The 12,031-nt window shown below is 64.4% G+C and overlaps 1 protein-coding gene across 13 annotated transcripts in view; it reads right to left on the reverse strand.

Moving 5' to 3' along the window:
* Positions 1–641: 641 nt before the first annotated feature.
* LOC116156538 (uncharacterized) overlaps positions 642–12,031 on the reverse strand; it is a 61,684-nt gene continuing 50,294 nt past the window's right edge. For 6 of the 13 annotated variants that reach the window (XR_004140397.2, XR_004140395.2, XR_010383087.1 and 3 more), the window contains 2 exons: positions 10,329–10,390; positions 642–4,450 (listed from right to left, as the gene is read on the reverse strand). Coding sequence is in view for 6 of the 13 variants with exons in the window: in XM_031463439.2 (XP_031319299.1) it covers positions 4,433–4,450; positions 10,329–10,390 (80 nt within the window). In the remaining 7 variants the exon portion in view is untranslated. The remainder of the gene's footprint in view (positions 4,451–10,328; positions 10,391–12,031) is intronic. The other 7 variants (XR_010383083.1, XM_064491365.1, XR_010383085.1 and 4 more) reach the window with 4 other exon arrangements.

Here is a 12,031-nt window from a genome sequence, read left to right on the forward strand (position 1 = left end):
GGGCCCAGAAGGGCAAAGGGGCTGTTCCAAGAGGCTCTGAGGTCTGGAGTGGGGACGGAGAGAGGGGAGGGACAGAGTGATGTCCAGGGGACACATGAGGCCAGTGTAACCTGCCACTGACCACAGGGTGAATAGGTGGACAATGCCCAAGTTTGTCATCTGCCCTGGTCCCAGAGGACGATGCGGGAGGTGTCCTAAGGGAGTGGGGCTTGGGAGATGGGAACTTCCGGGCTCCAGTCAGGCACTGGGGGCTGAGGTAACCTCGGGGGCCGGGCCCTAGACTGGGCTCTGAGCTGCTGCCTGGGGTCCACACCAATCACGTGGGGGCCCGCGGGGCCTCTTCACTCACATGGGGGCCAAGTGACGCCTCTGGGGCCTGGGTCCCACAGTCTGTGCTCAAAATGGGTGTGAGGGGGGTGGAGGATGGGATGGGGCCTGGGTCCCAGGATGCAATCCATCAGGAGGGCCTAAAGGTTGCTGGGACAGCAGACTAGGGTGCAGAGGGGCAAGTCTGGTGAAACCCCAGCTTGGACACGGCTGCCCAGTCAGGCCGTGCCCACCCCACACGCCCCCAACAGCAACACGCATGCCCTCCATCGCCCCGCCCCGGGCTCCCAGAATGAACAGGGGCTGACTCCAGGTTGACGTCAGAACAGCTTTTATTGAGATCAAGGTGGGCAGCCTCCCGCCCACCTGGCCTGGGGCTCAGGCCCCCGAGTCACCTGCCGAGCGTGGGGGCGGGCCCTCCCGTGGGGCCGCGGCTGGGCGCCTCAGGGAAGGCAGTAGGTTGTATAGTTATCTTCCGAGGGGGCAACATCACTGCCCTGAAACCACACAACCTACTACCTCACCCCGCCGGCACCCGGGCTGTGGGAGGGCCCGCCGTCCCCGCGGCTGCCCCGCGCTCGGCCCCGGCCTTGCCGGGTGGTCCGCAGCCACCAGAGCCAAGCCGGAGGGCTGGGCAGCACAGGGCAGAAGGGAAGATGCAGCCGGCACCTTGTTTCCCACACCGTCTACCTGAGGTTGTTGGCGATGGAGCGGGTCTGTACCCATCAGGGGCCAGGCTGTGTCCGAGTAACTCTTCTCTCCCACCTCCCGTCCGGCCACCCTAGTGAAGTCTCAGCTGGCACCCCTCCTCCTGGGGTCCAGGGCCGGCCACAGGGATGCAGCTGAGGGCACAGTCCAGACCGGGGGCTGCCCACGAGCCTGGCTCAGGGGACGGGGCCGGGCCGCACAAACTGCCCGTCGGACCCATCAGCTCTCAGCACAGCGTGGGGAGAGAGGTCAACTCTGAGTCCTGCCCTCCTGGGATACTTCACCCAGTATTTCCCTCAAGCCTCACTTGTCCTATTTCACAGACCAGGAAACTGAAGCCCAGAGAGGTCAGGGGGCCTGCCGCAGGCCACACAGCAAGTGGGAATCCAGGCCAGTCAGATTTCTTACTTCACGGCAGCCACTGTGCCCCCGGCCCCGCCCAGCCGGGCCCTGGCGCCGTCCGCTGTCGGCATTACGGCCACTTCAGGAAAGACAGTAGGTTGCATAGTTATCCCATAGCAGGGCAGGGCCCCAAACTATACAACCTACTACCTCACCCCAAAGGGCCGTCAGTCTCGGCGCCGCGAGGGGCTTCGTGACTTCCGGAGGTACCTCCTGGAGGGAGGAGGGGAGCTGCAGGGAGCCGGGGGTTGGGGTTGGCCCGGGGACTCTGGCAGGCGAGTCAGTGGAGGGCCTGCACAGCCCCGAACTCCCCAGGAGCAGCCCCCCAGGAGAAAGCCATCACCCAGAAAGGGAAAAGGAAGCAGAGGGGAGGGGGAGGGAGGCAGGCAGAAGGGCAGCGTGGCTTCTGGGAGAACGTTACAGGCAACTGGATCACTCCCGTCTGGACAGGAGTGGCCATGACGTCCCTGAGGGACTTCTGCCCTGGTGACACTGGGAGGAAGACTGTCTTTTGTTGGAGGCCAACATGTGTCCAAAGGGGCCACGAGTGCCCACCTGGTCCCTGCCCTCTGACAGCACAGTTTCCCTGCTGCCCCAGAACATCCCGTGGTCTTGAGGCCTGCTCCCTCCACCCACTGGACGGATGGGGACCCCCTCCTGGTGGGTTCTGGCTGGTCTGGTCCTGCCACCCAGGGTGACCTGGGCGTCCCTCGTCTTGGGAAAGGCTACAGAATGTTGTTCCTTCCTTCCTAAAGGGAACCTGGCTCCCAGGAAAGGGTGGCTGAGCCAGACCCTGGAGGGACACACAGGCCCAGTGCCCGTGCCTGAGGCCCAGACAGGCAGCAGGACCTTCACAAGGTCACACAGCTGACAGGCAGCTGAGCAGAGTGATCCTTCTGCTTTCTGCCTGGTAAGATGGTACGAGAGCTCTGAGCTCTCCGACACCCCACACCTCCTCCTAGCAGGCTGCCTCCTCCAGGTCCTCATAGGCCTGGGGAAGCTAGGATCACTGATCCCATTCCATAGTGAGGAAACTGAGCCTCAGATGGGCCTTGCTCTTAGGTTCTCCCAGCTTGGCCTGTGCGCACGACTGCAGAGGGCGGCCTCAGGCCCAGTCCCAATAATCAGGGCAGCTGCTGCTCCCTGAAAAACCCTGGAATGAGTCCCAGAACCCTCAGCCAGTGAGGAGGACATCAGGTCCACCCAGAGTGGGAAACACGGGGCAGTCACCTGGGAGTGGAGCCAGCAGTGCCCCACACAGCCTGGCCCCCCAGGAACCCGTGGTCATGGGCAGCCTGTCTCCCTCATGGTCCCAGAGGGAAATCTGCATGAGAGGGTCTCGGGGTCCCGCTCTCCTGCTTCTACTTGGACTCCCTGGCCGGTGAACAGGACCAGGAGGTCCCCAAGGACTCTCCACGCAGAGCCAGCCAGCCTCTAGGGATGGGGTTGAGGGAAGAGTGACCAAGGGTCTTCCTCTGACATACTCTCCCCACCCCCAGCAATGATGAGTGGTCCGGGTGGGGAGAGCCTAGCTCTGTGCAGAGGTAGCCTGATGCCTGCCCAGCTGCCCTGCGGGGTGACTGGCTGCCGCTGGCTTCATCACTGGGGAAGAAACAGACCAAGAATCTGGTGCCCAGCTCAGGGCTCCACCAAACGTCTCAGAGTGACTCTAGGGGAGGCACCCTGAGCGCATGCTCTGGGCTCCTGACTTAGCCCCCGAGACTGCAATGCTCTCAGGCTGCAGGGACCATCTGGTTCTGACCACGGCCCCAGTATGAGGCAGGCCAGCCCAGCAGGTGGAGCTGGCTGCTGGACCAGGTGGCCTCCTTGCTCGGCTTCTCCGGGCACCTCTTATGCCCTCGTGGGGCCTGATTTCCTCACTCAGATATGGGGTCGATGCAGCAGCTGCCCTGCAGCCAGGCCACCTTAACTAACCCCGAGCTAGAATCCACGTATGCCCCAGCGCTTGGACTCTGACAGCCCCTGCACTGCGGCCTGCGTCTGCTCGTCCTCCCTGGGGCCGGGCTTCAGCTCCAGTGCCTGCACGGCTGCCCGTAGGAGGGCCCCGGCCCGAGATGGGGGCCACGGGCCACACAACGGGCTGGCCTCCAGGCTAGGCTCCAAGGGACAAGGAAAGGCGTGGGGAGAGAGGGAGACGTGCGTGCACACACACCCTGGTCCACCCCCGCAGCCACTGCAAGCCCCCAAGCCGCCAGCCCGGCCTGGGAGGAGCAGGTGTGCCTGGTCCCCTCATCTGGCCTTTCTTGTTCCAGGCCAGACTCACCGTGTGCGTCTCAGGTGGATGGCAGGCAGCCTGTGTTATCAGGACCACACTTGAGGGCTGATGCATGGCTGGGCGGCGAGAAGGGTGCAGGGTGAGGCCGGCGGGGAGTCCTCGCTGGGCAGAGTGAGATGGGGCCGCGCTCCTCTTCCATCCAGATGCTGGGACAGACTGTGGCCAGAGAGCCTTCAGAGACCAACAGCTCAAAGGTCACAAGTGTGTTGTGGGCAGGTGAGGTGAGCCACCTGGGAGAGTTTGCTGCTGAGCAGTGGCAGGAGGACAAGGGGAGACGTGGCTTCAGGTGGACGGCTTAAGCCTGGGCAAAGGTTTGGCACTAGTACCACCATCTAAGGACCTCTGTGTGTGACAGCGGGGCCCAGAGATGAAAGGGAAGGACACAGATCTGATCACATCCCTCCCCATGATAAACTGCCCATGGCTCCCTGCTTCCTGGAGCCAGGACGTAGGAGGGGCATGCCGAGGTGCCAGATGTGAGAGCCCCTGGGCATTCCGCGGGAGTGGTTGTGCAGCAACTCTGAGGCCAGGGGCAGGAAGCCGGCTGGCCTGTCTCCTGCAGGAGGCCAGAGAGCGAGGCGGCCCGTGGGTTGTGGCTGGGCTGGGGAGAAGGGGGCGGGCAGTGAGGTGCCCCTACAGGTGGGGCCCTAACGCTCAGCTCACCGTGAGGAAGGCCGGCCTCAGACAGAAGCTCCCATCTCAGCGCCCCTTCTTGACCTGTTTGGGTTTTAGAAGAAAAGGAACAAGCGTCAGGTCTGGAAGAGGCACAGCCACGCCCGAGCTCCAGCAGCTGCCCCGCGCGTCCGCCACCCCCCCACCCCCATCTCGGTCTCGCCCGGCCACCTGCTGAAGAGCCTGCATTTCCGCCTAGTCTGTCTCACCAGGCCTCCTGCCTGGACACAGCCCGTGCAAAGGCTTGCGTGGCCTCTGTGGCTGTCCCATGCTGGATGATGCCAGGGCACAGGTGACCAAGACACAGGTCTCATCCTTGAATGCTGGGTGGCCAGCGCCAGGCCAGGTTCCCACTGATGCTCTGGGGCATGGAGGGGACGGGATCCGGGAGAGAGGGGGCATGTACTGCCCTCCTGTGTGCCTGGCAGTTAGTGGCACCGGGACGAAAAGTCACCCCCCCCCCCCCCTTTAGAGGAGGCTCCAGACAGGCTGAGGCTCCTGTCCTGTGGCCAGTGAGGCCTGGGATGGTCCCCGGGGCAGGGGCTCCCAGGGCCCCGTCTGAGGCCTCAGCCAGGGCTCCCTCAACAAATTGTAACCCCACCTGGCTCTGGCCCATTCTGGCCAGGTGTCCTCCCAGAGCCAGCATGGGGGACGGGGGAAAGGTGAAGACGACCACAGCTGACCTCTGGCCAGCTGGACAGCCCAAGGCTGAGCCCAAGATGCTAGGCTTGGAGCCTGACCCACCTGGGTCTGCCCAGCCCTGCCACATGCCAACTACTGAGCCCTGGGGTCCTCAGCCATAAGCAGGGCTGACCAGGAGGTCAGCCTTCCTGGCTGTGGGGTCCTGCCCCGCCCCTTTCCCTCACGCCCCCCTAGGCCGGGCTGCCTGTCTCCATGCTGCTGCACCTTCGCACCTCCGCACTGCGCCCCAGCCGCCCGGCTCCCCTCACTTCCTTGGAACCCTGCCCCCTACAGCCTCCCAGGGCAGAAAAATGCCCTGGGCAGCCCCCCTACCCCCTGGCCGCTGCCCTCGCCTGTCCTGTGCCAGGAGTGATCACTCCACTGTTCCCCTCCTTGCTCATGAAGACCCTGTGCTCCCCACATACGTGTGCCTCCCTTGCAGCCCATCCGGAGGCCTGCGGCGGGGGCCCAGGTGAATCCTAGCTCTGCCCTGGCTCTGGGACCTGGCCTTGCCCTCCTAGGCTCCAGTCCTCACGTCTGAAACACCCAAGCCCGTGGCAGGCGGTGTAGCCGATGCGAGTGGTGCCTGCGAAGGATGCCCACGGACAGCGGAGCCTTTCTCTCTCTACCAAGAGCGGGGCGGGACGCCTGCACACGCACAGCCGCTCCAGGCCTCCCCGGTGACCGGGAAGCAGGTACTGTACCCCAAGCAGGGCTCCGCGAACTCTGGCTTTGCCCACCGAGGGAGGGCCCCCACGGAACCTAGCTCTTTCTTTAGCCAACAACCCAGGTTCGGGGAAGGGAGAAGGGACTTTTCTGGGTCTGTGACCTGTTCGTGGATACATTTCTGAGCCAGTGGGGGAAAGGCTCAAATTCCGTGTATTGGCAGGCATGATTTGCTGGGCTCCCCCACTCACCCCACAGTCCTAGGAGTGACCAAGGGTCTCACGCCCAGGGAGGAATGGCAGAGACCGCCCCTATTCTGGTGGGATGTCAGGGGTCTGAGACCTCCAAAGGGACTTCCCAGTTGGTCTGGACCAGGGACTGGCAGCAGGGGCAGGCAACATAGTGAGAAGGGGGCTCCCTGAGCAGGGCTGCCAGGCAGTGAGCAACAGTCACCCTGCCATCTGCCAGCTGCCACCACCAGCCCAGCCCCAGTCCCACAGTGTCTGCCCATGGGCAGGGTGCCGGGCAGCCCGGGGTGGGAGGAGCCAGGCCAACTGGGGACAGGTGTGTGGGAGGCCTCAGTGGGCAGGTGGCCCTTTCAGGGCCAGGCGGATGTCTGGAGCAAGCGAGGCAGACAGACGGTGTCACCCTGCAGTCACCTCAGGCTTGGCTTGGGGCCACCAAGAGCCAGGACCCCCCCAATGGCTGCCCTCCTACCGCCACCCCGATTAGGTTTCTCCCCATAAAGCGGCCAGTGTTTCTGCTCGGCAAGCCGTGCCAACAACGGAGTCTGGGAAAAGGCGTGGGGGTGGCATCCGGGGGCCGGGTCTCCCTGCAAACACGGCCGGCCCATAAAGTTAACGAGATGTGTGCACCGGGCAGAGGCCAGCTCGGGCCGGCAGGGGCCAGGCATCCACCGTGGGTCAGGCACACACCGTACGGAGCACCAAACTCAGGAACCAAGACAAGTATCTTAATGTAAAATCAAAAAAACAAAATCAATGCAAAAAGGTCCATGATATAAAACACTTATATAAAAAGCTTAAACCGAGGCAGGATGGAGGGGCGCCGACTGTTGCTCTTGCCCCAGGTTCCCACGGCTCGGCTAAGTGCAAGGGCCAGTGGCTGCAACACCCCCAAGAGCAGCCCTCGGGGACAGAAGGCAAAACCGGAGCCGGACTCTGGATTTCTGAGCCCATACTCTTCCCACGGCCCTGGACACCTCTGGACGGCACAGGCCAGGAGGGTGGGGAAGGGGCTCTCCAGACAGGAGCCCCAGCTCCCCAGGTGCAGCCCATGGGTCGGGGACAGACCCCAGGCCTGCCTTCCTTCTTGGGCTCAAGGTGCTCTCTCGTTGGCACCTTCCCCGCCCAGCCTCCCCACAACAGATGCCCCTGTGCTCTGGGTAGGGGTCTCCCATCCTCAGGAGTCTGTGCTGGCTCCCCACTTTCTTGTCCCCAGAGACCTCCAAGCTCACAAGGGGGAAGGTGGCCAGGCCTGGGGAACGTCCGCTCTCCAGGGAAGGGGTCAAGTGTCATGGACCACAGACGTGTGTCTGGAAGCCCACAGAGTCCTAGCATGCAGGAGGCTGGGAAGGCCCGAGTGGCCCAGGGCCAGGGGGATCCAGCCCAGCTGTGCAGACACACTTGCACCTATGGGGGCCACGGGCACAGAGGTGGGGGCGGGGACTGATGGCTGTAGGGGCGGCCAGGCCACAGTTCGGATCCCTGCTCTGGCTCCAACCAGTGAAGGGAGGGCCTTGGGCAAGTTAACCAGCACCTCTGGCCTCAGCGGTCTGCTCTGTCAAGTGAGGCAGGGACACGAGGGCCATCGGAAGGGAGGTCCAGGTGCCTCTGTGCAAAGTGGGGTGTCCGCAGGGGAAGCGGTTATTCACAACTGCGGGGTTTGCTCAGAGTCCAAAGGGAAAAGCCAGGCGCAGAGCCCTCTCTGAGCCCACGGGTGTCTCTGTCTGGCGTTTAACTACTGGGCAACACTTTTAACCTCAAAGGCGTGTATTTATCTGAAAATATTCTCAGTTCAAGCCGCAGTCTGGGTCACAAGGCGCGGAGAGAGAGTAAGGGAGGGGGACCAGATGCAACCACAGCATTAAAACTGCCCGGTGTGAAACCGCGCCGGGGGCAGCCCCACCTGGTGGCAGCCTGGCTGCGGAGCTCCCTGGCCCCCCAGGGAGGCCATGGGCCTGGCCTGGCATACGGACCCGTGGCACTGGTCTGGGCGTGCCATCATCCTGTCCTTGGCTGGGTTTCCCTTGGGTGGGGGGGGGGGGGGAGTAGTGGAGAGGAGCAAACCTCACTTCATGGTGACAGAATGTTCTCTCTGGGAACCGCGAGGAGAGGGGTCTGGGAAGGGCCTGGGGCTGCGCCCAGCTATCTTCCCAGTCTGGAGGGCTTGGCAGGGCCCCAAGGGTCTGGGGAAGCCACGCTGCTGCTCCTGAAGCCCTGCTGTGCCCTGTGCTACCTGTGTGCTGTCCCGTGGGGACCTGACCTTGGCCACACAGAACACAGGGCAAATCTGGCCCCGGGTCCCCGGCCCACCCCACGCTGCCAGAGACGTGACAGCAGTCCCTTTAACACGCGCACACTATCTTCAAACCCCAGCCCCTGCTTCTTTACACAGAAATTTCTGTGAACTTCCTCCAGGAAGTACGCTGACTGCTCTATGAGGACCTACCACCTGGTCCTGCGGGCGGGCACTGAGGCCTGGCAGCCGGCGGAGCCCTGCCCTGTGGTGACACCCAGTGCTGGCTCCCGGGACAACGGCTTCTCCTGTCTCCCTCCAGGCCCCGGCTGCCAGAACTCCCTGGACTGCCTCCCCGGGGTAATGCACTACCGCTGCCTGCGGGGTGCTGGCTGCCGGGCGAGCCTGGTCACACTGCGCACAGAGCAAGAGCACGCGGTGCACAGGGAGACGCCTGCTGCTCCCAGCCTGGAGAGCGCCCTTGGGGGTGCTGCCTTAGGGGGGTTGGTCCCGCAGAGGCGAGGGCTGTGGGTGCAGCGGGGCTGGGCGTGAGCAGGCCCACCCCGGCTCTGGGAGCTGCAGAGCTGCCGAGGCCCAGGCCCCAGGGAAGCACCGCCTGCCTCTCTCAGCAGGGGGCTCACCTCCTCCAGGAAGCCCCCTGCCCTGCTTCCTGAGGACTGGCAGTGCCTGTGTCTGGACCGGAAGCCTGACTGACCCCCGTGGCCCCAGTGTCTGGCCTGGCGCCCGGCCAGGAGCCCAGAGACTCCTCAGGCAGGAAAGGGGGTTGGCGGCCTGAGGGTGCCGCTTCCCTGTCTCTGTGCGCGGCGTGTCCAGGGGGCCCCTCCCCCCCTTGTTTCTAGAACTGTCTGCACTGACCCGGTGGCTGCCAGGGACCCCCTCCAGGAGTATGGCTCTCATTGCAGCTCTCCTGGGCGCTGGCTGCAGCGTCTCCGTCCGCTTGGCGGGGAGGCCTGGGGGCGGCGAGGGGCTGGGCAGGGCTGGGTGAGGGGCCAGGGCTCCCAGGCCGCCTCGCCAAGGCAGCGGCTGGTGCCAAGCCCAGGGGAGCCACGGCCAAGGCCGGGCTGGGGCGGGAGGCGGCGCTGGGCTCAGTCCAGGCCACTCGGGGCCGCCCGCCTCGCACACAAGATGGCGGAGGGCGGCGGCCATTTCGCGCAGCGCCGGGCGCCCGCAGCCCGCGGGGAGCACGTCTGTGCTGGAAGCACTCCGAGGCCGGGAGGGCCAGGCGGGAGAGGGCAGGCAGTGCGCTCTCCGGAACCTTCCTTCCGCCCACGCTCCCAGCTGCCAGGGTCACCAGAAGCCCTGCTGCCCTTTCGAGGGGCTCCGGGTGGTCCCCAGGACAGGCCCCTGCCCCGGCTGTGGCATCAGTGCCCTCCCGCCTTGCGGGGAGGCGGCCCAGCGTGAGGTGGTGACCCGTGAGGAGCTGCGGTGGTGAATGCAGGTTTGCTGCCTCCCAGGCCTAGGCTCCTCCCGGGTGAAAACCCTCCTCTGCTCAGGACCCCCCTGGGGGGTCCTCATTGGCCTGAGGTCAGGGCAGCCTCCAACCAGGAGGCCCAAGGGGCTGTCCTGCGTTCCAGGGACATCCCAGCATAGCTCACCCCGCGGTCCAGGCCAGCACCTCCTTCCTGTCCAGTGAGGGACACCGGCAGGACCCACTCCAGCAATGCATGGCCGCAGCCCCCCTGACCTTCCGTAGCACCAAGGCCCTGCGGGGCTGGGGCCAGAGTCGGCCACAACCGCTTCTTGAGCCTCAAGACTCCTGTCCTGCTTGCCTGTCTTGTGTCTCCTCTGGGGAGCCCCCTCCCTGCCTCCTTTGGACAAGAGGCACAGCCTCTGCCGCCCGAGCAGATGGCGTCCGGGTCAGAACCCCAGACCTAAGGCAGAGACCAGCAGCACCGCCCTGGGGGCCGTGGGTCCAGCCCCAGGCCACCCCTCCCAGCCTGTGCAGAGCTAAAACCCTTGAGAACCATCCCACAAATACCAGGAGACTGCCCGGGGGTCGCCGTGCACTGGCCCTGGCTGCAGCCAGCCGTGGGGTCCCCGAAGGGCAACTGGGTCGGGGGAGACACTACTCACGCACCTCAGGCACAGTGGCGCCCTGCTCTATGATGGAGGCGGCCAGGTCCAGAGCTGGGGCAGGGCCTGCATCAAGGAATGAGAGAGGGGAATTAGGAGGGAGCCCATGCCTCTTCTACAGGGTGGAGACGCAATGTTGCAGGGCAGGAGCCACTGTCCCTGTCGTTTGTGTGACCACAGGTATCCTGACAAGTCCCGAGGCATGAGCAAAACAGCCGTCTTCACCAAGGGCTCTCCCAGGCACGCTCAGGACTCATGCCTGCTTCCGCTGCCGGAGGCCTTGTTCCCTGGACTTTACTGGGCTGGAAGCTCAGCTGTGTCCACCCTGTCCAGCAGCCTGACGTCCCTGCCCCAGCAGGCACAAGTCTGAGCAGCTCTTCTCCAAGAGCACCGTGCCTGCTCAGCCTGGCTTGCCCGGGAGCGCTGAGGCACCAGAACGCCCTTGGCCATCACCCATGTAAAAAGGCTGTCACCCCTTCACCATGCTGTAGCCCCAGACACAGGTCAGATTTAGGGCCAGCAACTCTCTACACTGGCTCTGCCATGGGTGCTAAGCCACCGCCCAAGCCTTGATTTCCTGTGAACCCACATCCATGCCAACTCCCAAGGGACAGGGTGGCCTCTATCTGCAGGGTGCCAGGGAGGACAGGGACAATTCCCTTCAGAAAACTGGCCAGCACTGGGTGCCGACTGGGCCCACGTGTCTCCCGTCTGCTGCTGGACGTGGGTGAGGCGGCAGGTGCAGGAGCAGGGAAAAGAGACCAGGGCGCTGCCCAGGGCCTAGACCTCGCCGTCCTAGGCCACCTCTGGGCAGACTCGCAGAAGAACAATTATGAGTTGGTTCAAAAACAAAGCCACCCAAGTGAGTCACTGCCCCCTCTAAACCTTCAATTCTCCCCCAGCTCCAGCCAGCATCCCAAAGGGCTTCCATCACCCCAACAGCCCTGCAGAATCACTGACGAGACTGGAGCTGGGCTGCTCCGAGCCCCGGAGCCTCCAATTCTGGATGGACAGAATGGAGGTGACAGACCACCGTGCCAGGTCCTGGGGAGGAACGAGGAGGGTGTGCACACATGGAGGAGGGTGGCCCTGGGCACGCTCTCATCCTCGCAGTGACCAAGCTGTGTGGTTATCCCGGTGATTACTCAGGTGCTGGGTGAGCACTGAGTAAGCACCGACTGTGTGCACTGGCCTTATCCTCCATCGTTGCACAATGCGCTCTGGGCCCTTCCCCACACATCCTGGGCCTCGGCCACTATGCACGGCCCCCATCACTCTGGCCCAGGAGCCCCTCCAGCCTCCCAGCTGGACCGGCCCGGGCTCCCCTGGACCCCGTCTCCACTCCTGGGGATGTGCCCTCGTGGCCTCCTGCATGTGCCTGGCAGGGTCTGGGGACCAGGTCCCAGAGGCACGTCCTGGTGCCGGCCTGGGTGTTGGCTGCACCTCTTGGGGCCTGTGTTTCATCCGGACCCTGGAGGCCACCACTGCTGCCCAAGAGACATTGTGGGGATTTCACAGTGGCTGCCCAGGAAAGCACCCAGACTCGACGGCCTTGAGCGGAGCCCAGCAGGCCCTGTCTCCCCAGCGACAGCGTGCAGTCCCTGGTCGCTCTGCTCCGTCTATCTCCTCCCCGAGCCCGGGCCTGCTTTCCCTCTGCCTCCGCTGTTCTTCCTTTCCTCTGCTGTGTCCCCTCCCACACCCCTTTCC

This window comes from Camelus dromedarius, chromosome 11, assembly GCF_036321535.1.
Source record: "Camelus dromedarius isolate mCamDro1 chromosome 11, mCamDro1.pat, whole genome shotgun sequence".
NCBI classification, from domain to species: domain Eukaryota; kingdom Metazoa; phylum Chordata; class Mammalia; order Artiodactyla; family Camelidae; genus Camelus; species Camelus dromedarius.